The sequence below is a fragment of the Dromiciops gliroides genome, chromosome 2 (assembly GCF_019393635.1).
Source record: "Dromiciops gliroides isolate mDroGli1 chromosome 2, mDroGli1.pri, whole genome shotgun sequence".
In the NCBI taxonomy this organism is placed as follows: domain Eukaryota; kingdom Metazoa; phylum Chordata; class Mammalia; order Microbiotheria; family Microbiotheriidae; genus Dromiciops; species Dromiciops gliroides.
Window position 1 is genome coordinate 179880526 of NC_057862.1, and position 27222 is coordinate 179907747.

Below are 27222 nucleotides of genomic sequence, written 5' to 3' on the forward strand. Positions count from 1 at the left end.
GAAGAGCCAAGTCTATCCCCATTGTTCATCACACAATGTTGCTGTTACTGTGTACAATGTTCTCCTGGTTCTGCTCCTCTCAGCATCAGTTTGTGTAAGTCCTTCCAGGTTTCTCTGAACTCTGAGGAAAGTCTAAAGTCCTGCAGCTGGGGCTCTGTAGTTCCCTGGGCCTTCTGTTCCCTCCTTTGTCTGTAGCTGTCACTGGCCATACAAAGTATGTCCTATTGGTTTCCATGGATAAAGGTGATGGGACAGCTGAGCCCCAAGACAACATCTCCAGCCGTGCCGTGCACAGGGCCACAGGACATGCTGATCTTGGGGCCACAGGCAGGCTCCTAATGTGACATGTAGTGTCAAAAAGTAAGACAGCATACTTCAGGCTTCCCTGTTGATTAGGGGTTCTCTACCCTTGTGCCTGGGATCTATTCCTTTTGCCATTTGGGGCCTTCTTAGACTCATAAGGGCAGCTTCTTGGGAGTATTGCTGCAGCTCTTCATGGAGACACATCTGATGTTCAGACTGTAGGGATGGGAGGGGCAAATGAGTCAGAGATGAGCTAGTAACTGTGGAAAGTTGATCACCCTGGTTAACCCCAGAGACCTACATGCCTTCCTTTGATTGGCCTGCAGCTCCTGCTCAGAGATGCTCCCTGGAGGAGCAGGAGCCCTAGGAGAGATTGATTCCAGCTCACCCTCCCACGGTGATTCCAATAGCCGATGTGAAGCCACCATGTCTAACTGTCTCACCTAATTTAGTACCTCTTCCCCTTTGGTCAACTGAGCCTTGCCATCCCAGAGCTACTAGAGCAACTCCACTTCCCCCTGGTCAGCCCCTAGTGCTATAGTTGTTTTGGTTTTTTAACCCCGTTTTAGCATCTCACCCTCTGTCTTCCTACTCAGCATCTCTGGTTAAGTTGTGGGTCATCTGATCATGGCACTTTAAGCCTCTCAGCTGTGTGAGAGAAGGTAAAACAAGAAACAAAATACAGTAGAGCAGCTGGAGATGGTTCTGACCTTTTCTCCTTTGGTTTGCCTGTGAGTTCAGGAAGCACTTCCACCTCCTGGAAGCCTAGACAGAAACTTCTGAGGAGAGAGTGCATCCTAAGTAGAAGAGGAGACGATGGAGAGTGAATTGGGTGAACACCTTCACTCCCTGTGTCTCCTCCTGTCACTTCCTCCCAATTGGGGGACCAGGGGAGGACTGGAGCTAGTTCCTGACCCTGAGCATGGCTTCATATCCTTCTTGTGCCTTGCTCACTTTCTGTGCTTCTCTAAGCATCCAGGAGGGCTGCTCATGAGCACTCCCAACAAGGCATCTAGCCCATTTCTTCGGTGTGACTCAGGATTTGTACTGTCAGCCCTGTAAAGCAGGAGAGGAACATATCAGCAGCCCCTCATCTCCATTTCACATCCTCCTAACTCCAGTATTACAGAACAGAAATGAGAAGTTAGATAAGAGAGGGGCTCTCAGAGCATGACCAGATCCATAAGAGGGGAAATTGGTGTGGGAAGCAGCATAAGAGATGAGACTATCTTTGGTTTCTCCTGTGATTGGGAATCCAGGGAAGCCCCTGAATCTAGTTGTCTATGAATTTTAAGGGCTGGGCTCCTCATACAGTGAAAAGGTTTTATTTCTACACTCCCCTTTGGCTACCTCATCTCATTCTCAGAATTGTCCCCCACCTAAAAGAAGTGGAAATAGGAGGGCTGTAAGATCCCTACCTCTATCATCATCCAGCCAGTATACATCCATGGTCTGCTGGCCCTGCTTGGACTGGAACAGGGTTCAGGGCTGTCAGATCTAGTGGTGCTGCCCAAAAGGGGCAGGAAGGGAGAAACAGACTACCCCAGCTGGTCAATTGCCCCCAACCCAGTCCCAAAGATTTCCCATTCTCCAAAGGAATTGTCTGTTTTGGGGAAAGATAACCCTACACTTTCCATCCTAGTGGATTACTGAGTCACAGTTGTATTTTTCCCTACTGTGACCCTGGCATCCTGTTCTTGTGTGGTTGCCTTTTTCCTACCCACTGCTATTCTCTCCACTTTGTTACCTGCTTTGGATTCTACAGCTCCCTCCCCTTTCTCCAGGGCATTCATTCCTTTGGAGTCCATAAACACTGGATTCACTGGTGGAAAGGTAAGCAGAGGAGAGCAAAAGAACAAGTTGTCACCTCCCTAAACTCCTTTTTCTTCCTCACCTGCACACACCCCTTTACCTTCTGAATAGCCAGCTGCCCTAAAACTAAAGAGTAGTTCTGTGTGCTGTTTGGGTGATTCCAGGCATGAGTTGGAGAGGTAAGAATGTATAGACAGTTGCATTTGGAAGGACCTTAAGGTAAATTCAGAGACTCTGCTCCCCCTGACCATATTAAGCGTTAGATTTATCCCAAATTGTGCTGTCACTTGACCCAAATCTCTCCCACTTGATTCTCCAAACAAGTGCACTCAACATTTCCTTCCCTTCCCGTAAAACTAGTCTCAGGATATAGACAGACAGGAGATGTGGAACTAAATCTGTTTCTTGACTCCTGTTATCCAATTCCTTTCCATCCTAAATTCTGCTCATTGTGCTGACTGGAATATATTATTTTAATTCCACATTTAATCCCTAGATTACTAATCTCTGGCATCCAATCCCTTGTCTTTCCCAATGACCATCCGTCCTCCCATTTACCATGGGCTTGGCAACAGAGAGTCATACTCAGCCCCCTTGGCATGCGCAGAAGGCAGACTTTATAGTTGTGATCAAAAGCATCACTAATGAAGAGGGAAAAGAGCAGTTACTGAGAGGATAGGAGCTGAGGGATGCATCCCTCCCTGGGGTCACCATCAATGCATTGCCCTGGAGGGTCACCATGATTATGTCCTCTACTGTCTCCTGTCTCTAAGCCCCATCTCTCCCCACTATACTGAATGTAAGGTATATAGTTGGGGCCCCTTCCCCCCTCTCACTGTATGATGTCCATGCAGTCCTCCACAGCAAGTGTGGATACCTCTTGCCAATCATGCTTAAATCCCAAGACTTGTACATTAGGTTTCAGCCAGCCCAGACCTGAGACCTGGGAGAAGAAGTAATAAAAAGATGAATGAAGGAATGTGGGAGGCAGTGATGAGGATGAGAGAGAGAGTGGTTATATGAATAGGGGGAAGTTTTGGTTCTTAGCACGCACCTGCATGAGACTCTGCCCCAGCTCCAGTGAAGAGATATTTTTGTAACAGGAACAGATCTTCCTTACATTCAACCATTTCACATGGTCCTCTGAATCTTGAATGCCCTGGGTCTTTTAAGGGGCCAGCAGAGGTTGGGTGGTTAGGAAGTCTCCTGATTTGAATCTATCCCTAACCCCACCGTCCTGAGCTAAGATGACAAACATTGTCTTATTTCTCTAGGCCTTACCTAGAACTAGTCATTGTTCTATCTGATACCTTTTATGCAGTGCTTCTAATCTTTATTTCTTTTTCCCATGTCCCATGTCTCCACTTACTGAAGCTACATTACCACAAATCATAAGACTAATGTTCTTGTTAAAGGCACCCTCAAAGTCCACCAGAGCTGGTCATTGACTGGGTGGTCCAGTCAGTACCATTCACTGAGGCCTGGGAAGAGAAAGGCAGGAATGGCATTAAGGTAACTCATAAGCTATTTGCCCCCTCCATCATTAACCTTAGAAACAGATCGTTGGTAGAGTTGTGAACTGATCCAACCATTCTGGAGAGCAATTTGGAACTATGGGCAAAGGGCTATGGGACTGTGCATACCCTCTGACCCAGTAATATCACTACTAGGTCTGTATCCCAAAGAGATCATAAAAAGGGAAAAGCACCCACATGTACAAAAATATTTATAGCAACTCTCTCCTGGAAATGGAAGGGATGTCCATCAATTGGGGAGTGGTTGAACAAGTTGTGGTATATGAAAGTAACGGAATACTATTTTGCTATAAGAAATGATGAGCAGGCAAATTTCAGAAAAACCTGGAAAGACTTAAGTGGACTGATGCTAAGTGAAGTGAGCAGAAGCAGGAGAACATTGTATACAGTAACAGCAACATTGTTCAATGATCAACTGTGATAGACTTAGCTCTTCTCAGCAATTCAATGATCCAAGATAATTCCAAAGGACTCATGCTGGAAAATGCTCTCCACATCCAGAAAAAAGAACTGTGGAATCTCAATGCAGATTGAACCATACTGTTTCTACTTTGGGGGGACTTTTTCTTTTTTTGAGGTTTTTCCCTTTTGTTCTGATTCTTCTTTCACAACATGACTAAAGTGGAAATATGTTTAATGTAACATATTGTAACATATTGCTTTCTGTCTTGGGGAGGTAGCAGGGAAGGGAAAAAGGGAGGGAAAAAATTTGGAACTCAAAATCTTATAAAAACAAATGTTGAAAACTATCTTTTCATGTAACTGGAAAATAACAAAATACTATTAAGATTGAAAAAAGAAAAAAATAAAGATGTGCAGAGAAACCCATGGAGAAACAGGTTGGAATGAGACTTGAAGCCCTAGTGCCCTCTGTCTTCCCTCTTTCTTCCTTCTTCCTTCTTCATTGTGACTAAATGGTCATGGATCTCTCTCCCTGATAATTCCCTGCCTTCTGTTTTCTCCCTCCCCCTTTCTCCCCCACAGGTTCTCTGCAACTTAATATCTCTGCCTGGTCAAGGAGTATCTCATGATCCTGTACATTGGTCAGGCTCACTGAATAGGTCAGAGCCATGTGATAGGTGCCAGCCTGGACTGAGCAACCCCAATTCACATCTGTCAATATGGAACAATTGGTCAAAGAGCTACACCCAATGTAGGATAAAGTAGGGGAAGAGAGGAAGACAGCAAGGTCACCTAGGTGGTCCAATGTGGGGATCAGATGCTCCCTCTCTCTAGCCCAGGGGTTGGCAAACTATGGCCGCAAGCCAAATACCTGCCTTTTTGTTGTTGTTGTTGTTATTGTTGGTTTTGTTTGTTTTTTCCGGGGCAATGAAGGTTAGGTGATTTACCCAGGGTTACATAGCTAGTAAGTGTCAAGTGTCTGAGGTCAGATTTGAACTCAGGTCCTCCTGAATCCAGGTCCGGTGCTTTATCCATTGCACCACCTAGCTGCCCCCCTCACCTGCCTATTTTTGCCTATTTTTGTCAAGTCAAGTCCTTGACCTAAGAATGTTTTTTACATTTCTATTATTAGCTCAAATGTTGTACTAAAACAGGCAGCTGGCTAGATTTAGCCCTCCAACTCTAGTTTCCCCTCTTCTGTTTTAGCCCGTTCCCCACATTGCCCTTACAGATACACACACACACACACACACACACACACACACACTTCAGGGTCTTCTGTAGTGAGAGTAGTCCTCTGCTCTTCTCTCACTTTTTGCTTTTTTTCTCTCACCACTCCTACCTTTCCACTCTCCACAGCCTTCCTTACCAGGCTTCTTATGGAAACTGGAGAATAGCAGAAGAAGAATGAGTAAGTAATACAGCTATCACTGCTGTTCACCAGGTGAAGAGAAACATGATGAGCAGGCAAAGCAGGAAGCCCAGCAGGGACATCTAGGGGGCTATCTCATTGGAAGGAAGAGCGCCAACTTAAGCCAGAGAGACCATAAGCTGTACCTCACCTCTAAATCCCAACCATTACTGAGACTCTAAGTTTCTATTCCACTTTCCAGCCACCCCCATGGGTCCCAGTTCTGTTCCCAGAACCCTCCTCCTAATTTCTGCCTCCCATATCCTTTCCCCACCTAAAACATTCCCAACCCTGGCTCTTCAGTCACCAAGTGAGTGGGTGAGTGAGGCATAGAAGCAATTGAAGTTGACAAGGACATAGGAACAGAGGAAGAAGCTGGAGATGATGGGAACCATGGTGTTCAGCTTAGCTTTAAAGGAGAAATGAGAAAATTAAGTGGGAACATCTGAAGTGAGGGACACAGGAACCAGGCAGGCCTGGAAGTCTTGGGGAATCCTCCCTAAAGCTTCCCACAGATTGTCATTTTCTCAAATGCTAGAGAACTGGAGAAAGGGTGGATGATGTGCCAAGCACTATGCTAAGCACTTTACAAATATTACCTCATTTGAAGGAAGGAGTATAAGTTCTGGAGAATTTAGTGGGAGAATGGGAGAGGAACAAGCTACATAGAAGAGGAACAAAGCAATGCCTGGGGTCTTGATGGGATGAGGAGGGATCCTCACAAATGAGAATTAGGCCTATAGGAATGATGAAGGTGAGCAAGTACCCCTGCAGTAGCTCCTTGTTCTCATCATATCCCTTCCCAAAGAAACCACTGACAGAGTACAGCTTATTTTGGTGCAGACACTGAAAGAGTGGGTAGTTTAGCAAGAGTCAGGACTGGGGGCCCCAGATGGTGGGGAAAACAGAACACTCATCTCCTTTACAGAATTTGGGAAGGATTTATAAAAGCACAGAAATGAGAGGAGCAAGCAGAGATCATGGTGTGGAGGAAGTGTTGTGGAGAGGGAAGGGGATAGAATGACAACTCATGGAATCCCAAGGATGTGCCCTAGACCAAGAGACATCCTTAGAAGAATGTGGAAGAAGAGTGGGAAGCAATGGTGTGCTAGTGCAGCCTCCCACAGGTTCCTGAGAGCCTATTAAATTTTTAGTGTGAGCATTTACACCTTGGAAATTGGCAAATACTACAAAATTAGTACTGATTAATTGATTGATTGATTATTTTGTTGACTGTCTAGATGTAAGAAAGTGATGGAGAAAATGTTAATAATGCAGATTGGATAGTAGATTGTTAAACATTTACCAGCACACCATTGGTGGTAGGGGAGGACTATACATTTTCAGATGGGTAAATCAGAATAGAATTAATATCCTGGGCAGCCTGAGGGCATGGGGTGAAGGGAAGCCCCATTCATCCTGCTTCAGTCCTTGTAAAGTTACTTATGGGTTAGTTGGGTATATATAAAGGCTTCAAGTATTTTTTAAAAGAACCAACCAGCTGGAGCTATATCCACCCCCACTATCTTCATCTCTTATCTGACCTCCACCCCAAAACACTGCAGCAGGGAGCCACATCCTTAAAGTCTGCCAACAGATGGCCCCCCCTGCCTATAGGGCCCCACACTCCCCCCTTCTGCCCCTTCTAGTGTGCTGACTGACCTGGAAGGCTTTGGGAGCAGAGATAAAGCAGGAGAGAGCAGAAGAGAGTGTAGCACAACATACCAGTGGACAGCAGAGGACTGAAGGCAGACACCATGCTCATGGTCTAAAGGAATAAGAAACTGAGGTCCTTAACCATCTACTCTCCCTTACCCCCTCCCCTTCCTGGCTTTCCCCAAAGCTCCCAGACCAGAAGAACTTCTGCTATTAATCAATCATCTCAGTAGTATATCCTCAGCTGAGCATTTCTTTTCTTCTTGTCACTCACTTGATAGTGGTTAGACAGTCCATAGGTACAGGAGCCAAGTTCCCAACAGCTGCTGAAGTCCCAGGCATATAGACACTCTGGCCCTGTACAACTCCTGTTCCCCACAGCCATATCCATCATATTCCCAGAAGCATCTCTCACCACATAGGACCCTGAGAAAGGAGTCTGAGAATACAGATCCCTTCCCAGGTAGAGGCCCCACCTAAAGGCAGCAATGCAGACTAGATACAACAAGGTCCAACCCTCTTCCAGAACAGAAATTCCTTCTACAATATGCCTGACAGTATGACCCAGCCTTACCATGCCTGCATTTTAATAATTTTTAATAATATCAATGAGGGCAGTGATGTCCAGATAAGAAAGGGTAGTCTAAAATGTCATGGGGTGCAGAGCACCCCAGAAGTTCTCTGGGGCACATCAAGGAACCTTCTTGAGAAACTAAACCAGAGGACAGTTAACGCCTAGAGAGATAAGCTGAACCAAATCAGACTGAGCTAGCTTCGGATTCCTACCCTTCATTCTGGTCTCCCTTACCCTGGGGAGATAAATTTGGGTGTGGCTGCGGCCTTTTCGTTCTGAAGAGGGATCTGTAGCCACCCCTCACCCAATTCCTCTAGTCACTACCAGTGGGGGATGGTCCTCCACTCCTCACCCAATTGCCCCAGCTACCACCAGTGGGGGATGGTCCTCTCTCACTAAAGGAACTTTTCACGAGCAGATGGTCCACCCCCATCAGTCCTCTATAAAAGTACCTTCCAGTCTCCTGTTCGAGGAGATTTGGTACCTCTGAGCCATGTGCTTTATGCCAATCTCCCCATGAAAAGTCTGAGGATTTCTTTCATGGTTTCCCTCCCCCTGCCCTTCCCTTCCCTTGCTCCTAAATAAACTACCACCTTATTCTAACTCCTTTTGTGTGCAAGAGGGTGTAATTCTTTAAAGAGGAATTCCTAAGAACCCCAACCCCTAACCAAACCTGTACCCCATTTCCCCCCATATCAAAAAGAAGGTGAGGAGGGTCCTTTGACACTTACTAGCTGTGTGGCCCTGGGCAAGTCACTTAACCCCAATTGCCTCATCAAAAAAAAAAAAAAGGAATCGTTGTGGTTGGGTCCTAGAGACAAAAGCAAAGTGGGAAGAGGAAACAGAAAAGTACATTGCGTCTTCACACATACACATATACATAAACATAGGGCTCCCACTCCCCCCACCCCATCTTTCCTGGACCACCAACTCATGTTAAGGTCTCCAGAGATATTAGCCCCAGCCAAGATCCATGTGGCTGAGGGGAAGAATATAGGAAACATTCCAAAGAAGCTGCCATTTGGACCTCGCCATTGTAGCAGCAGATTTTCCAGGAAAATGTTCTCTAAAGAGAGGGTCATGGAAAAACAGGAGAAAATCTGTGAAGAAAACTTCAGCCCACCATCCTTTGGTTTACCTTTAAAAAAATTTTTTTTTCTTTGCAACAAACATTTATTTTATTTTTCCAGTTACATGTAAGGGTACTTTTAACATTCATTTTCATAAGATTTAGAGTTCCAAATATTTCTCCCTCCCTCCCTTTCCTCCCCCCTCCAAAAGACATCATTGGTTTACCCCTTTACCCAGTAAGTCATGGAATCATAGATTTAAAATTGGAAGAGACCTTAATGGTCATCGAGAATTCATTTTACAGATGAGGAAACCAAGGCACAGGTTAGTTAAGTAACTTGCCCAGGGTCAAACAGTTTGTAGGTGTTTGAGGCAGGATTCAAATTTGGGTCTTCCTGACTTTAGGTCTAACACTCTATCCACTACCATCTAGTGGCTATTTTTCTCCAGGCCAGCTTAGTTCTAGTGATTTACTTCAAACTGCCTTCATACCTCCCAGCACCCTTCCCTTTCTCCTCACCTCAGTACCCAAAGAAGCCAGTGGCTTGTTGGTGGGGGTTTGTAGGAAGCAGAGTCCTGAAAAAGTAATTGATGAAGGAGAGGAGAATAATGAAGAAGAAAATAGTTTAGGTCTGGAAGACCATGGCAAAAGAAGGTCAGAAATGTTGTCCTTTTGCTTCCCTCCAATAAACAGCCTCATTTAAATTCCACCCTCTCTTCTCCAATTGATGTCCTCTCATCTCCTCTAATAAGACCTCACATAGACAAAAATCAGGCATCTAGGAAGCTGGTCAGAAGGGTGTTCCCATGTATAACCTATATGGCTTACCACCTCAGGGAGGGGGCAGGGGAGGGGAGGGCAGGGAGGGATAAAATTTGGAACTGAAAACTATAAATAAAAATTATTATTATTTAAAAACAAAAATAAATGAATAAATGACTTTTTTGTTTGTTTGGTTTGGGTTTTTTTTTTTTTGGTGAGGCAATTGGGGTTAAGTGACTTGCCCAGGGTTACACAGCTAGTAAGTGTTAAGTGTCTGAGGCCGGATTTGAACTCAGGTCCTCCTGAATCCAGGGCCAGTGCTCTATCCACTGTGCCACCTAGCTACCCCAAATGACATTTTTTAAAAAAGAAGAAGGGTGTTCCACTCCCTCCCTGAAATGCAGTGGGTCCCCTCCCGATAGAGATCAGCCTCAAGACTGAGGGGAGATACCATACCTCCTTCCAGCACAGGCCTTTTTTTTTTTTTTTTTTGCAGGGCAATGAGGGTTAAGTGACTTGCCCAGAAGCACACAGCTAGTGAAGTGTCAGAGGCTGGATTTGAACTCAGGTTCTCCTGAATCCAAGGCCAGTGCTTTATCCACTGCACCACCTAGCTACCCCCAGCACAGGCCTCTTATTCCAAGCTCCTCATTTTAGTTCCCCAGTGATTTGTCTCAATTCTCTATATTTCCCCCTCCTGATCACTCCTTCTTTTGAAAGATCCTCCCCCATTTTAAGCCTAGACCTCTCTCCATTCATCTAAGGGCCTTTCCCTCAGCCCTTACTTACATCTCCCATCCTGCTCTCTGCACCTTCCTCCAATAAGCCCCAGTGTGCCAGTGTGCCTGCCTTGGACTCTCACTCAATGCTGGCCAGTGAGACACCTAGCAAGACTGTCACAGTCACAACACCCATGATTCTCAATTCGTTCTCTGGCTCAATCTGCTGCAGCTGCACCCCATGTTCCTCTGGTGGGCGGGGAGGGGGAAGGGAAAGGACAGGTATGGGAAGCATCACAGTCAGTCCTTCGAGTAGGAAAATTCAGGAAGGACATAGGGGAAGAAGTACGTGATGCTCTCTGTCAAGGAGAGGATGACTTCTGGAAAGAGAGAAGGGAGGGCTGGAGTGTTGGGAGGAGGGGGTCAGGTTGGGTTCCATACCCAGACAGAGCAAGTCACGCAGAAAGTCTCAGCAAAGCCCGAAGTATGCATAGCCACAGCCACAGCATTGGTGAAGGCATAGATGAGGCCTATGGAGTCTCTGAGCTCTGGAACCCAGACTGTGGGAAATCAAGAAGTTCATGCCTCCTGGTGGGAGAGTGAAGAAAGTACTGGTCAGGAACCAAGCAGCAACTCCCTCCCCAGCCTAGAATAGTGGGAAGGAAGTTGGGCTGGTCTGAGGTATCCTGAGTTGAATTTGGAATCCTGTCTTCAATGAAATCAGCAGATCCCACAGATGGGAGGAGGGATTGGTTGGGGAGAAGAGAATGGAAAGGGGGTGGGGAGAAAGGAGAGCAGACTGACCAGCCTTGACTTTGCCATTGGTGGAAATGGCCAAGATGGACAGGCCTGTGATGGTAGTGACCAAGGCAGAGAGAAGAATGATAGCTCATATGAGTCCTGGAAGAGTCTTAATTAGCATCTCCAGGCTCCAAACCCCCCACCCTTCCTAAACTGTGCCTCCGCTATTGTCAAAGTCCTTCTATGAGCTCACACCTATGCTAGCCAGGGCTGTGATCCAGGGCAGGCAAAGGTAGAGGATGACGCCCCAGATGTTTAGCATGCAGTGCATCTGGAGGGAGAATACCCCGATGAAAGATCAGCAGTCTTCCCTCAAGAATCTGTTTCCCAAGTCCAGTCTGGCGATCCCCCTCTAGGCCCCCTGACTTCTCTTGGCCCCAGATTTCCTGCAGCCTGTGGCATTTCCCATTCCATCTGTCTCTTCAGTCCTCTCCATTCCCCAAATTGCCTTCTCCAGCCCTTACCATGACTCCCATCACCCAACCGAAGCACAAGGGGCTCTTGCCAGCATGGTTCCTAAACTCAGCCCTTTCCTGTTTTTCATTTTTCTGTGCAGGCTCTTCTTTCATTTCCTCAGATAAGGGGTTGTTAGCCCCTGGTTCCTCTACCTGAGATGACATATGAACTTCCCTCTGAACTGGAAGTAGACCTTGCCCAGGAGTCCTCAGGGTATCAGTCACCAGAGTCAGCCTCATTTAAGAGAAAAGAGCTAATTATCTCTTGGAGAAGATAAGGGAGGGGTCTCCCAGTGAGTCCAGGAGTGTAAGTAAGGGAACAAGATTAAGAATGGAGGTGGAAAGTGGATGTGAAATGGGGGTTTTAAGGAACCCGTATCTTCCTGGGTACAAGAGGGAGGGGATGAGGTAGAGAGATGGAGACATGAAAGGTAAGATTTGAGGATTCTCACCTGGGCTTGGCTTCAAAGTGCTTCCAGGGATGGCTGTCTTTGACAGAGGTGTTCAGGCACTGCATAGTTGGCAAAACTCATGGCAGGGCCTAGTGTCCAGAACCTTGTAGGCTGGAGGTGGGCTCAAGGTGCCCAGTGAGAGTTTAGGAGCAGGAAGGGTCTGTTCTCCAGGTGGGTGCCCAAAGCCCAGGAGGTGCAGTTCCACCTTGGAGAGGCCATGGGAGATGTCGGGAGAATTGGAAGGGAAAGGGGAAGTTGATGCAGACAGAAGAAATGGCCACTATCTTTCTTTTATATATATATATATATATATATATATATATATATATATTTTTTTTTTTTTGGTGAGGCAATTGGGGTTAAGTGACTTGCCCAGGGTCACACAGCCAGTAAGTGTTAAATGTCTGAGGCCAGATTTGAACTCAGGTACTCCTGACTCCAGGCCCGGTGCTCTATCGACTGCGCCACCTAGCTGCCCCTGGCCACTATCTTTCAACAGGGTTCCTCAGAGTCTTGGCCCCAATACCCAGGATAACCTGGCTGCCTGGAGGTTCACAGAATTCATTTCCTTTGATGGTCCAGCAAGGGGCTAGGATGCTCAGGCCTCCAAGGGAGATTGAGGGAGTCAGGGTAGAGAAACCAGGTCTCTTGTGTCAGGACTTTGTACTGGACATTCAGATGAGGAACCTGGACCAGTCTATGACTAGACAGTTACCCAGATTACTACCTCCCTTAACCCCAGTTACTCCTTGCCCTCACATGGGCTGGAAGTCTCAGCCCTGTGTGTTCTCCTGCAGCTCCACCTGTCTGGTCAGTCTGTCCAGTCAGGTCCAACCTTTTATCCTAGGCCAGTTTCCCCCCAGCAGCTTTTGGTTTGTCCTTCTGTCCTCCAGGAGTGTAAGGATGGGGGAGGGGTGACACTGCTTCCCTTCCCAAACCCACTTCTCACAAACATCTGACCCAGAGAATTTTTGAGGGATTTGGGTGGAACTTTGCAACCCCAAAGGACCCATCTCTGAAGCTGCAGAAGAGCTCTGGGAGGATCCTAGAGGTGCTGGCTCCAACCTGGGACTCCCCAAGTCTTGAACCTCAGTTGGTCTCAGGACTGGTTCCTGAGGCCAAGATTGAAGTTATGCCCCACACGCCAATCCCCATGGGTGGGAAGAAGGAGGAGGAAGGAAGAGAAACAATCTTTGAACATTCCGTCTCCCACAAGACCTTGGAGATGGGTCATTTGGGGTCTGCAGCCCTAACCCCTGCCCTCTTATGCCTCCTCTCCCTCAGTCTCTCAGGCTTCCCCTCCACACCAGGGATAGAAGCTTCCGTCTGCCCTCTTAAGTAGCATTGTTTCCTCTCGAATTCTAGCTTTATAGAAAACGGAAAAGTTGATAGCTAAAGCTTTGGGAGATCGCCGAAATACCACCTCTTGATTCATTGTAGCCCCACCCCCCGACCTTATCTTCAGCCCCAGCACTGTCCCCCAGCTCAGATGGCTTCCATAGGTTCTTCTCACGCCTCCCCCTTCAGTCTCTATCTGCTGCTGGATTTTCTATGTTCGTCTCCCAAGTGGAGGAGAGGTCACCAGGGGACGGGGCTCTGGGGATTGGGTGTCCAAGCCCAGGCAGCAGTAACCTCAGCCCCTTACCCGTCTATAATTAGCCCATGCAGGGCAACAGGCCAGGGTGGCTCCACAAGTTCCCTCTCCCTGGGGCTCAGAGACAAATCCTAGTACCCAGGTGAGGAAGATGGGGGAGCTTGTGAAAGGGACGGGCTGTAGAGACTAAGGACAGGGTCTCTGGAGCAGCAAGGGAGAGTGTAGTGGGTGGACAAACACTGGTCCCTATCATATTTTCTGCCTCCTTGGGGCTCAGAAGCCATCTCCTTCTTGCTGTGAGATAGCCTGGCTTCCACAGAAAGGCTGAGAAGAGGGAACTGTCCGGGAGGCGAGGGCAAAGGGTAGGGCTGGAGTGTGTACGACAGAACGTCTGAAGTACAAGGTTTGGCACTCCTTGGTCTCGGTGGGTGGTGACAGGGATGGAGGGGCATTTTATCTACGTTCGGGTTCACAGAAAGAAGTAGCAAGCTCAAGCTTTGACAGGAGCCTGATCTCGTCCCTTTCCCACCTACCCTCAGACCCAGCTAGCTCGGGGCCATGAGTTCCCCAGGCACCGGGATCTGCTGTCCAGAGGAGGGGCTGCTTTCCCCCCAGTCCCAGAAGGACTACCCGAACTTCGAGTTACCAGCCCGACAAAGCCCCACCTGGCCCTCCTCCCCTGACGAGGACTTAGGTCTGCTCCCCTTCCCTGTGGAAGAACCCGGCCTCCGGGCCTCTGCCCCAGGAGATCTTCCTTCTCCCGCCTTGTCCCTGGAGGAAGAAGAGGAGGAAGATGAAGGGGAACCTGAGGTGCTAGTGAGTGAGGAGCACCCAGGCCAGTTCTTTGCAGAAGCTCGGCGGCTTCGGGACTCAAGCCTGCTGCTGGATGAAGAGGTAATAGTGCAGGGTCGAAGGTACGCGGTGCACGGGGTGGTCCTGGCTTCGGTCAGCAGTCTCTTTCGCTCCCGACTGCTGAGGAATGGGGGCCCGCGAGCCCCACTAGAGCTGGACATAGCCCCCAAGGGCTGGGAGGCCGTGCTGACCTTCGCCTATGAGGGGGTGGTAGGTCCCGCCGCTTTGGGGGATGTAGTGGCCGTGGCGGAGGTCCTGGGGGCCCCTCGGGTAGCAGCAGCTGCTCTAAGGAGACTGGAGGCGGACCGGAACCAAGGAGCCAAGGAGCAGGAGGGACCGGATAAAACTGAGGAGTTGAGAGAGAGCCTGAATAGCATTGAGCGGCTCTATCGTGAGGGTGTTGGCTGTGACCTGGAGCTGGAGGCAGAGGGCTGCCACCTGAAGGGTAAGCATATGGACAGGGAGAAAGAGAGGTGGTGAGGAAGAATTAAGGGGAGGCAAGGGCAGCTACTGACAGAGTTATGTGCATTAACTAAATCAAAGGGATCGAGGTGGAATTGGGGTGCAAATGATGTGACTTTGGGCTAGATACAACTTCCTTACTCTCTTCATATATGAAGGTGACCTGCCAAGGATTTACTGTCAAGTAGAACATGCGCTTTGAGTTGTTTTTCCCATAGTGGTGATAGATTTACACTGACCCTGCACACTTTCTATCCCTGTCCTCTCTTGAGATAAACAACATTAATTTACAGGACAGCTGGCTGGAGTTAGTAGTACAATCTGTGGCAGTAGATCTAAGCAACAGCCAGTTGGGGCAAAGAAGGATAAACCTAAGACCTTGGCCTCATTCGTCTGGTCATGCTCTGGTCAGACACAATACTAGTGGAAGGAATGATATAGAAAAGTGAATATCAATTGATACATATGCTTGACACCCATTGGCAGACCTGGGTCTCCTACAGTTGTTAAGCAGGCTTCCTTGCTCTGAATTCAGTTTACTATGATCCTAAAGCTCCCATTCCAAAATGTCCTGGCCACTTAACACTTATTAGCTGTGTGACCCTGGGCAAGTCACTTAAGCCCAATTGCCTCACCAAAAAAAACCCCAAACATTTTGTGGGGCAGCTAGGTGGCACAGTGGATAAAGCACCAGCCCTGGATTCAGGAGGACCTGGGTTCAAATCTGACCTCAGACACTTGACACTTACTAGCTGTGTGACCCTGGGCAAGTCACTTAACTCTCATTGCCCCCCAAAAGAAAAACAAACCAAAATGTCCTGGCATTCAAGATCATACCCTTTCTGACACATTACTTATTACTGGGGGAGCCAGTGGCAAAATAGGTAAAATACTAGTTAATTTGTTCTATGAAGCTGAGGAATGAGGAATACTGGTGAAACTTCTCAGGGAGTCAGAAGTGACAGGTGCCAAGAGAACAGCCACCTAGGCCTCAGTGGACCTCAACAGACCTTGAGGGGTGGATCTTTCATTTTGTCTTTAGCCCCTGATGCTTGGTACAGATTCCGAAGGACCAAAAAACCTGGTGTCAGGAGCCAGAATAATAGAACTGAGAGGTGGAAGGGGTCTTTACCATTATCAAGTTCAATTTCATTTTCCATGAGAGAAAATAGAGGCCTTAAGGGGAAAATAGTTTAGGTGCTTAGGGTCACAGAAAGAATCAATGGCAGAACCAAGGCAAACCACAAACTTAGGTTTTTTGATGTCCAGCCTTCTGCTCTTTTCATTATACTGTATTGCCTTCAGCAGAAAATTATAGGTGGGGCACATCTGTATGGCCTAGTGATTTATAAGGCAATGGTATTAACAATTCAAGAATGAAGTGTTCAACATATGTAAGCTGAGGCCACTAGTTGGTGAAGTGTCTAGAGTACCTGGCCTGAAGTCAGGAAGACCCAAGTTCAAATTTAGGCTTAGACACTTACTAGCTGTGTGACCTTGGGCAAGTCATTTAATCCTATTTGACTCAGTTTCCTCATCTGTAAAATGAGCTGGAGGAAAAATAGCAAACCACTCTAGTATCTTTGCCAAAAAAACCCAACAAAAAACACACCAAATGGGGACATTAAGAGTTGGACATGACAGAAGTGACTGAACAACAACAAATATGTAAGGTACTATACCAAGCATTAGAGACCAGAGACAAAATGAAAGATCCAGGCCTCAAGGTCTACTGAGATCTATTGAATCTTGTGTGGCTATGTTCCTGGCACCTGCCACAGGCATAAGTCACATCGGATGCCCTGAAATATTTTAGCAGCATTCTTCACAAATCCAACTGAACAGGACTGCCAGCAATGAGGTCCTGGAATGGGACCAACTTACTGGCATTGAAGAAATGCTCACTGCAAAATGGCTTCAATGAATGCAGAAAGCATACTGGCTCACCATCCCAGAAGCTGCTGTGAGGCAGACCCAAAGGATATCTGCTTAACTATCTGACTTCTTTTTTTTTTCTTTTTTTTCCCCTTTTTTTCAATCTTAAAAGTATTTTATTATTTTTCCAGTTACATGTAAAGATAGTTTTCAACATGTGGGTTTTTGTTTGTTTGTTTGTTTGGTTTGGTTTTTTGGTTTTTTTTGGTGAGGCAATTGGGGTTAAGTGACTTGTCCAGGGTCACACAGCTAGTAAGAGTCAAGTGTCTGAGGCCAGTTTTGAACTCAGGTCCTCCTGAATCCAAGGCTGGTGCTCTATTCACTGCGCCACCTAGCTGCCCCTCAACATTTGTTTTTATAAAATTTTGAGTTCCAAATTTTTCTCCCTCCCTCCCTCCTTATCTCCCCTGACCCTCCCCAAGACAGGAAGCAATCTGATATAGGTTATATATGTACAATCATATTGAACATATTTCTGCATTAGTCATGCTGTGAAAGAAGAATCAGAACAAAAGGGGAAAACCTCAAAAAAGAAAAACAAAAAACAAAAAAAGTAGAAACAGTATGGTTCAATCTGCAATCATAATCCAAAGTTCTTTTTTCTGGATGTGGAGAGCATTTTCCATCATGAGTCCTTTGGAATTGTCTTGGGCCATTGTATTGCTGAGAAGAGCTAAGGCTATCACAGTTGATCATCACACAATGTTGTTATTACTATGTACAGTGTTCTCCTGCTCACTTCACTCAGCATCAGTCCACTTAAGTCTTTCCAGGTTTTTCTGAAATCTGCCTGTTCATCGTTTCTTACGGCACAATAGTATTCCATCACTTTCATATAGCACAACTTGTTCAGCTATTCCCCAATTGATGGGCATCCCTTCGATTTTCAATTCTTTGCCACCACAAAGAGAGCTGCTATAAAGATTTTTGTACATGTGGGTCCTTTTCCCTTGTTTATGATCTCTTTGGAATAAAACCCTAGCAGTGGTATTACTGGGTCAAAGGGTATGTTTCTTGAACTTGGGCATACCTACTTAGTCTAAACCCCAGTTTTTTCATCTTTAGAATGGGAATAAGAAAGAGATAGAGTGTTTGAGACCTAAGATGGTCTCTAATAACAATAGTCAGTGAGGAAGTTATGGGTTTGAGTGTAGAGAGCCTAAGACCTGGAGTTAGGAAGACCTGAGTTCAAATCATCCTTCAGAAATATAGTAACTGTTTGATCCTGGTGAAGTCACTGAAACTCTTTCAGACTCCCAGGATGGGGATAATAACAAAATCTACTCCCCTGGGTTATCGTAAGTATTAATGTGTTATTTGATTTTCAAAATACTCTTCTTGAGTAATATAGTTCACAAAGCATTTTCCTCACAACCACCCTATGGGAGAGGTAGTGGAATGCATTATTATACCCATTTTCCAAAGGAGGAAGCTGAAGCTCAGGGTCATTAAGTGGCCTGCGCAGGGTTACACAGCTGTCAAGTGTAGGATTCAAATCAGTGTCTCTTTTGACTCAGCTCTAACATTCTAGCCTGTGAGCTACCAGCTGATCAGGCAGATGGAAGAAATGTCATTAGGGAAGGAGAATCACTGCATGATCCTATGAAGAGAACTAGATTTAGAGACAAGGGGCCTGAGGTCTAATCCTGACCTTGCTCCCTGTTATCTGGGTAACTTTAGAGAACTTTATTTTTCCGATCCTCCAGTTTTCTCTCATCTGCAAAGTGCTCGTTTGTATTATCTGTCCTACCCACCCCTCTCTGACATTGTGAGGTCTATAGGAGGTAAGGTAGAGAGCACACTTTCAAACTAAAAAGGGCTTTCTATATAAAGATTCAGTATTATTAGGCTGCAGAGGTTCAAGCCATCTTAACTTACTCTAAACTTCAGGGTGATAACAGAGGCGGGTAGACACATGAACCTGGAGTATAGCGGCCAAGCCCTAGGAGAAGGGCAACTTGCTAAAGAAAGGTCTGAGCAGAGCTGTCAGAAATGCAAATGGCAAAATTTGATAGCAGCTATCAAGCAAAAAGCAAACAGCAATCTTACCAAGGTACAAGGTGTGGACAAGGCCCTATCCTTGTCTTTTCTTTTTTTTTTTTTTAGTGAGGCAATTGGGGTTAAGTGACTTGCCCAGGGTCACACAGCTAGTAAGTGTTAAGTGTCTGAGGCCAGATTTGAACTCAGGTACTCCTGACTCCAGGGCCGGTGCTTTATCCACTGTGCCACCTAGCTGCCCCGATTTTTTTTGGGGGGGGCACTGGGGTTTAGGTGACTTGCCCAGGGTCACACAGCTAGTAAGTGTCAAGTGTCTGAGGCCAGATTTGAACTCAAGTACTTCTGAATCCAGGGCCGGTGCTTTATCCACTGTGCCACCTCGCTGCCCCCATCCTTGTCTTTTCAACCACGTCTACCTGCCTTTTGTGGCAAGGAGAAACGATGATAGCTTAGGCTCTTTAGTGGGATTGGAGTATGGGCATTTCTCTAGTCTATAGTGGACAGTATAGGAGCTTGACACTGAAAAGAGGGAGAGCTGTCAGGTCAGGGTGGGGCCTGGTACCTGTTCTGACCCCATGTCTTTCCAAATTTCCTGTACCCACAGTTCACCGCGTGGCTCTGGTCTGTGGGAGCGAGTTCTTCGGGGCGATGCTCTTGAGTGGAATGAGGGAATCCCAGGGCTCAGCTGTCGTCCTATACACAGTCTCGGCCCCAGACCTGCAGCTCCTTGTCTCCTTTGCCTACGCAGGGGCATTGCAAACAAACTGGTCAGGGCTCCTGAGGGCCACCCAGGCTGCCCTACAGTACCAAAGTGGCTCCTGCTTGGCCTTGTGCCAGAAAGCCCTGGCCCGAGGCCTTAGCCCTCTCCGATGTTTATCCTTGCTTCCTGTGGCTGAAGCCCCAGGACTTGAGAGACTTTGGGACAAAGTCCATTACTACCTCCTCACCCATCTGCCAGCTGTGGCCTCCTGCCCTACCTTCCCAGACCTGCCTCCTCCCTTTCTAGCCAACCTCCTGGCCAGCGATGAGCTGCATATAGAAGAAGAATTCGAGGCCTTTGAGGCTGCATGGCGCTGGTTGGCAGCTGACCCTGTTGGCAGAGAGCCGGAAGCTGAGACTCTGCTGCGCTGTGTCCGTTTTGGTCGCATGTCCACTCGGGAACTGCGGCGTGTGAGAGCTGCTGGATTGCCCCAACCTCTGCCCTCATCTTTGCTGCACCAGATTCTGATAGAGGCAGAGGTGCCAGGCCGAGAAAGGAGACGAGAACCTAATCGGGCACTGGTGGTGATTGGTGGAGATGGGCTCACTCCAGACTTAGCTCAGAGTCGGCCATCCCGAGGGGTGTGGTGGGCACGGGCCTTCTGCAGTGGTGTGGGGCTGGTACATACAGTGGAGTGGGGTAAGCTACCTGCCTTGCCCGCTCCTGGGCGTTTCCGACATGGTGCTGCCAGTCTCACTGGGACTGAACTATACGTGTGTGGAGGGCAGCATTACTACAGTCATTCAGACACCTTGGCTTCAGTCCTCAGGTATGGGAGAAAAGATGTAGTTGGGGTAGAGTACAGATCAGACAAGTCTCTGTTGCCTAGGTGCCCCACTCTGTCTTTTGAGGTTACTTTAACCAGCTACAATCTTTGTTGCAGTAGCCAGATATCCCCAAAGTTCTCTGTTTTCCAGCCATACATACCTGTCAGTGGATTACACAGGGAGGGCTTTTTGGGTGAAGTAGAAAGCAACAAAGTACCAGAAATCTGATAGGTACTAGATCTGGAGAGCAGAACTCAAAGATGGAAGTCAGATATCTCTGCTGGGAGGAGAGAGGGAAGGGAAGACTTGCTGACCAAGGAGTAGCTTACGAACACCAGAGCTAACTCTACCCATCTGTCTTTCCTGTGTGTGTTCATAGGTGGGCACCTGGACAAGGTAACTGGGAAGAGTTGGCTCCAATGTGTCAGGCTCGCTCCTTCTTCCCACTGGTGGCTCATGATGGACATCTTTATGCCCTGGGTGGGAGAGACAAAGGGGATGCCTTGGATTCGGTGGAGGCCTATGATCCCAAGCTTGATGTTTGGAGGTGAGCAATCCTTTGTGAAGCACCTACTATGTACTAGAGAATTTGGTAATGGAGAGGAGCCAGTCTTATTCTAAAACTACAGCAACTACTTACCCCTAAACAAGATGATCTTTTACTACTTTAATGTCAAAACAGATAGGAAACTTCATTCAGTCAATTCTTAGACTCATAGAATCTCAGAGCTGTAAGAGACCTCGGAGGTTATCTAATCCAATTCCTTCCTGAGCAAGAATCTTCTTTTTGGGGGCAGCTAGGTGGTGCAGTGGATAGAGCACTGGCCCTGGAGTCAGGAGTACCTGAGTTCAAATCCGACCTCAGACACTTGACACTTACTAGCTGTGTGACCCTGGGCAAGTCACTTAACCCAATTGCCTCACAAAAAAAAAAAAAAAGAAAGAAAAGAAAAGAAAATAGACTCCCCTTAAAAATTTAAAAAAAAAAAAAAGAATCTTCTTTTTTCTTGTGTCCTCTCTGTTAGGGATAAGGGGATGCCCAGACCTATCCACATTCATAACATGGTGCCCACATTTAACTGGTCCAAAATGGTCAGTGGCATGAAGGAGCAGGAAAGGCCTAGAGTTGGGCAGGGGAGAGGAGTCCCAGATATAAGGAAGTTGAGGATATCAACTGCCCTTTTCCACTGAGACAGTCCTTTGCTCTTCTTACAGGACAGCACCATCCCTCCCCACACCTTGCTTTGCCCATGCAGCCTCTGTGTTGGATGGTCAGGTGTATGTGAGTGGAGGCTACACTGGGACTAGTCAATATCTGGCTTGCCTCTTTAACTACAACCCTACTCGCAAACCATCGTGGATCCTGCTGAGTCCCATGAAGACCCCTCGGGCAGGTCATGTCATGGTGGCACTGGGTGGACGACTCTATGTAGCAGGAGGTCTGGGTGAAGCTGGGGACCTGCTTAGTTTTGAAGTCTATGATCCCAGGACTGATACCTGGATGAGCCTGGAACCCTTGCCCTCCCCCCATGTGGGCGCTGCTGGAGTCTCTCTTCAAGGGGAGATGCTAGTTTTGGGGGGCTATAGCTACCGAACATATGCTCTCTCCCACCTCATCCATTCATACAACCCTGGCCTAGGCCGCTGGCTTTGCCTGGGAGCCTTACCCCGTCCCCGAGCTGAGATGTCTGCCTGTGTCCTTCGTCTATCTCCTGTATAGCTGCAAACCCCAAGAGCTGACTTAGTGAGATTTAAATCGATAGGATAGATGGCGAGAGAGATGGAAAATTAGGATGTACAGATTGAGGATGTGGGAAAGAGGGGAAGAAGCACTTGAAGGAAGAAAACCAATAGGTCATATGATGCGGGGAAAAGCCTTACAGCAGGGTTTCTTAATTGTGTGTGTGTGTCACGGACCCCCTCTGACAGTCTGGTGACACCTATGGACCACGTCTCAGAATATTTCGAAATACTGTACACAATAGAAAAATAAGAATACAAAAGCAGCCAATTACATTGAAATAGAGCTATCGAAATATTTTTAAATGGACTTCTGGAACCCAAGGTTAAGAACCCCAAAGGTAGGGAAGTAAAGAATGCCGAAATTAGGGGGAAAGAAACTTTGTTCAACTCCAACCAAGGCTTATGGACCTAACAGTAGGCCCACGCATGGCACAAGCTATGGCCTCCTATCATCCTAGGATTTAGAACTGGAAGAGAGCTTAGAGACCCTCATTTTATGGATAAAGGAACCAAGGGCCAAAATTTTCCGGGAGTTGTGTGGATTCACATAGGCAATAAATGGATCCTACGAAAGGATCATAAAAAGAAATGGGAAGCAAGGAAAACTTGATAAAAGTTGGAAGGGGGCTACAAAGAGGCCTTCTCTTCCCCATTTTCCCCTTTTACTCTGTTAAATACTTCCCTTTTCCCACTGTCCATGCTTCAAGCTTTCTAAGCCTTCCTGACTAGACCACATCCCTCTAAATAGCCCCTTAGGCTGAGCATGTTTTTTTCTATATCTTCAATCATCACTTCTCCCTCTGGAGAACTTCTAGGTTCCAACAAGGTTGAAGTGTCAAGCAAAGAAGCTCTTGACTAGGGGAGTAAGAGGTGAGGAAATACAGTGGATAAAATGCTGGATTTGGAGTCAGGACAACTTGGGTTGAAATTCTGTCTCTGATACCTACTAGCTATGTGACTTTGAGCAAAATCACTTAACATTTCCAATCTTCAGTTTTCTTATTTATAAAATGAGAAAGGTCCCTTCTATCTCTAAATCTATGACCCTATGAAGTGTCAATATCTAGGAATGAACTTCAGAAAAGCTGCTGATAGAAGTAAATGTGTGGGGGCAGCTAGGTGGTGCAGTGGATAGAGTACCAGACCTGGAGTCAGGAGTACCTGAGTTCAAATCTGGCCTCAGACACTTAACATTTTACTAGATGTGTGACCCTGGGCAAGTCACTTAACCCCAATTGCCTCACTAAAAAAAAAAAAAGAAGAAGTAAATGTGTGTGTGTGTGTGTGTGTGTGTGTGTGAGTGTAGGTCGTATTTGGGGAGGGGAAGGGAGGCAGAGATGAAGTTAGAAGACCTATAGTGAAAGGAATTATGGTTTAGGGATGGAAGCTGAGCTAAGTAACTTCATTATCTAGATCTGTCCTAACCTGGCATCATGCACAGCCCTTGAGGTAGATTGTGAGGTGGGAGAAAAGAAACATTTTTGACTTGAGACTCTGCAGCTGAGCAAGAGGTGGATAGAAGGATCATTTGGAGACCATAGAACCTGTATAGGTGATCCCCTATCCCCTTTAGTCTTTTTCCTTGGGATTTCCCCAAATCATCTATTTTCTGAATAGGGAAGGGGAATGGAGCAAGATAACACTGTGTTTTGGGGACATTTAGTATCTATTTAGTCAAAGGCAAGTAGTTATTTTTTTTTCTTTTTCTTTTTTCTTTCTTTTTTTTCTTTTTTGGCCAGGCAATGAGGGTTAAGTGACTTGCCCAGGGTCACACAGCTAGTAAGTGTCAAGTGTCTGAGGCTGGATCTGAACTCAGGTCCTCCTGAATCCAGGGCCGGTGCTTTATCCACTGCACCACCTAGCTACCCCTGGCAAGTAGCGATTTCAAAGCTCCTTCAGGGATATGTCTACAATTTATTATTATTATTTTTTTTTTACTCTTAACTTAAGAAATAAAACAAGCAATTCTATGACAAAGCAGAATAGAAAAAGATTATACATGAAACTACAAATCTATTATGTACAACTTCCTTTTCCTTTTAAATATATAATAAAGACATCGTGTAACTTTCAAAGCCATCCTGTTTGTGTTTCCTTCTTCCTTCTGTTCTATTCTAGACATTTTGAAAAATGATTTAATAACCCCTTTCCTTCCTTCCTTCCTTCCTTCCCTCCTTCCTTCCTTCCTTCCTTCCTTCCTTCCTTCCTTCCTTCCTTCCTTCCTTCCTTCCTTCCTTCCTTCCTTCCTTCCTTCCTTCCTTCCTTCCTTCCTTCCTTCCTTCCTTTCTTGTAAACCTATTGCTAATCCCTGCCCCTCCCCCTTCTTTTACTAACTTTCCACTGAAAAAGAAAATCATGTTGGAGATGCAACCTATTGAAAGCATGCTGAAGTTCAGGTTCAAGGTCAAGTATTTAAGACAGGGATTTAGGAATTATTCTTTATAAAGCAAGAGTTGAACAAATAAAGTCTCCAAAGGAGAATATAGAGAGATGAGCAGAGAGGGTTGAAGACAAAATCCAGGGGTAACTCACAGGTGAGAAGCAGAAGAAAGAAGACTGAAAAGCAGTTGGAAAGACACCCCAAAATAAAATATTGTTTCAGAAATCGTGGGAGAAAAATATTTCATAAGAAAGAGTATGGTTAATATTGTCAAATGTTAAAGAGGCATAGATTTTGAGGGAAGAGAACAGAACAGAAGATCAGCTTTTGAGGAGCATAGATGCCTCATGGGTAGGAGATGAATGGTGATGCAGCAAAGAAGACTGAGGACCAGTCACAAAAGTAAGGGAACCAAAAGCATATAGTATCATAGAAAGGAGGAGAGAGTAGTCGATAGAATCAAAAGTCAAAGAGAAATCAAGAACTGAGAAAAGACCACTGGACTTGTTAGCAGAGATCATTGGTAATTTTAGGATACTTTTTTGTGTGTGAGGCAATTGGGGTTAAATGACTTGCCCAGGGTCATGTAGCTAGTAAGTGTCAAGTGTCTGAGGCTGGATTTGAACTCAGGTCCTCCTGACTCCAGAGCCAGTGCTCTATTCACTGTGCCATCTAGCTGCCCCCCATTGGTAATTTTAAAGAGAACAATTTCAGCAAAATGGTAGAATCAGAAGTTAGATTGTATACCTGAGAAATGAAGCAAACAAGAATAGTCCAACTTTTGGGGAGTTTGGCCCTGAAAGGGAGGAGAGATATAGGGTAATAGATTGAACAAATGGAAGGGCCAACTGAAAGTTTTTGAAGTGTGGAAGTGTTTTTAAATTGTATGCATGAGAGAAGAAACCAATGGTTAGACAAAACAGAAGATGAGAGAAAGAGATGGAATTATTAAAGAGGCAAGCTCCTGGAGAAGATTAGAGGGAGTAAGATAAAAGGCACAATTGAAGAGATTGGGTTTGGCCAGGTTAAAGGCCATCTCTTCCTCAGAGACTCAAAGGTGGAAAAAGGAGAGGCATGCAAAGAAGTTTTGAGGTACAGGATGTGGAGAAAAGAGAACTCGATTTATAGCCTCAATTTTCTGAGTAAAGTAGGAAGGTGAATCCTCTGCTGAGAGGGAAGCAGGAAGGGGTTAGGTAGGAGCCTTGAGAAGAGAAAAAGTTTGGAAATACTATTGTTGAGAAGAGTCAATCAGGTAACAAATAAAAGGATTGCTATGAAGCAGTGAAGGCCTAGTTGAGATTAGATGGAGGTAGAAGTTGAAGTTGTGGTACTGAATTAAATGGTTAAGGGAGAGAATATAGAAGGAGAAGGGGGAAAAAAGCTACCTTGGGGTACACTCATATTAGAAGATCAAGAGAAAGACAAGAAACCAGCAAAGGGACATAAAGGATGTAGTGATAGACGTAGGAAAAGGAGGAAAATGTGAGGTTTCTGAAGTCGAGGGAAGAGGGGGAGGGAGGGAGAGAATCTTCAGGGAGGTGGAAGTGATCAGCAATAATGAAAGCTGTAGAGAAGCCAGAGAGGCCTGAAAAAAAGACTTTGGATTTTGTGATTAGGAAGTTATTGATGATCTTTGAGAAAGTAAGTTTCAGTAAAGTAGTAGGGATGGAAATCATATTGCAAGGGACTGAGGAGAAAGTAGGTGTTGAAGAAAGTGATGTGAATAAAAAGAAATAGAAGGCAGTTAAATAGAAGGTAGTTAAAGAGGGGTCGTTCATGTAGAAGGTGGTACTTGAGATGCATCTTGAAAGAAATAAGGGATTCTGAGGCAGAGATGAGGAGGGAGTGATATACCAAGGATACAGGACAGCTAGTGCAAAGGTAAGGAAATGGGAGATGACATGCCATATGTGAGGAACACTGAGAAGGCCACTTGGGCTCAATATTAGATTATGGGAATGAAAATTGGGACCAGGCTATAAAAATGCTTTAAAAGCTAAAGAGAAAGGGGGCAGCTAGGTGGCAGCTAGGTGGTACAGTAGATAAAGCACCGGCCCTGGATTCAGGAGGACCTGAGTTCAAATCCGACCTCAGATACTTGACACTTCCTAGCTGTGTGACCCTGGGCAAGTCACTTAACCCTCATTTCCCAACAAAAAACAAAACAAAAAGCTAAACAGAGGTTATATCTTATCCAAGAGGAAATAAGTAGCCGCTGGAGTTTTTTGAGTAGCTTAATAAGCAGCCAATTAATTAATTAATTCCATGATTAGATCTATGCTTAAGGAAAATTACTGTGTGAAGGATGGATTAGAGGGGGGAGAAGAAACAGGGAGACCGGTAATGATGCCACTGAAATAATTCCCAGTTGAGAAGTAATGAGGGCCTTATAAGGTAGCTAAGATAAGATAAGGGGATAAGGTAGCTAGATAGATTTCCTGAACTTGTACTAAGGAAGATATGAGTTGAAACCTTGACTCATAAACTTATTAGCTATGTGACCCTTAGCAAGTCATTTAACCTTTTTCAGTCTTAGTTTCTCATCTGAAAAATGAGGTTAATAATAGCACCTGCTTCCCAGGGATGTTGGAATGATAAAATGGATACTATTTATAAAGAACTTTACAAACCTTTAAGCACTATATATATAATTGGGGTGGAGAAAGAAAGAGTTGGCTGGAAAAGATTTTGTGGAGGTAGGGGTAGCAATATTTGGATTAGATATGTTGGGTAAGAGAGAATAAAGAGTGAATGGTAGGGGCAGCTAGGTGGCGCAG

At 46.0% G+C, this 27222-nt stretch overlaps 1 protein-coding gene across 2 annotated transcripts; it reads left to right on the forward strand.

Annotated features, from left to right (window-relative positions):
- The first annotated feature begins 13513 nt into the window (after positions 1–13513).
- On the forward strand, positions 13514–24137 carry KLHL33 (kelch like family member 33). 2 transcript variants are annotated; one of them, XM_043980353.1, is made up of 5 exons: positions 13514–13690; positions 14088–14845; positions 19400–20324; positions 20702–20869; positions 21538–24137. In XM_043980353.1, the coding sequence occupies exons 2-5, from the start codon at positions 14107–14109 to the stop codon at positions 22040–22042; spliced, it is 2337 nt and encodes a 778-aa protein (XP_043836288.1). In that variant the 5' UTR covers positions 13514–13690; positions 14088–14106; the 3' UTR covers positions 22043–24137. The 2 variants fall into 2 exon arrangements, with proteins under 2 accessions (XP_043836288.1, XP_043836289.1); XM_043980354.1 differs by lacking the exon at positions 13514–13690 and adding an exon at positions 13701–13951.
- Positions 24138–27222: the final 3085 nt, after the last annotated feature.

What these genes read in the sequence shown, in the direction of transcription:
- KLHL33 (XM_043980353.1), top strand. Translation starts at nt 14,107, where the DNA reads ATGAGTTCCCCAGGCACCGGGATCTGCTGTCCAGAGGAGGGGCTGCTT. An exon ending in AGAGGGCTGCCACCTGAAGG is followed by an intron (nt 14,846 to 19,399) that starts GTAAGCATATGG and finishes CTGTACCCACAG; the next exon opens with TTCACCGCGTGGCTCTGGTC. An exon ending in ACCTTGGCTTCAGTCCTCAG is followed by an intron (nt 20,325 to 20,701) that starts GTATGGGAGAAA and finishes GTGTGTTCATAG; the next exon opens with GTGGGCACCTGGACAAGGTA.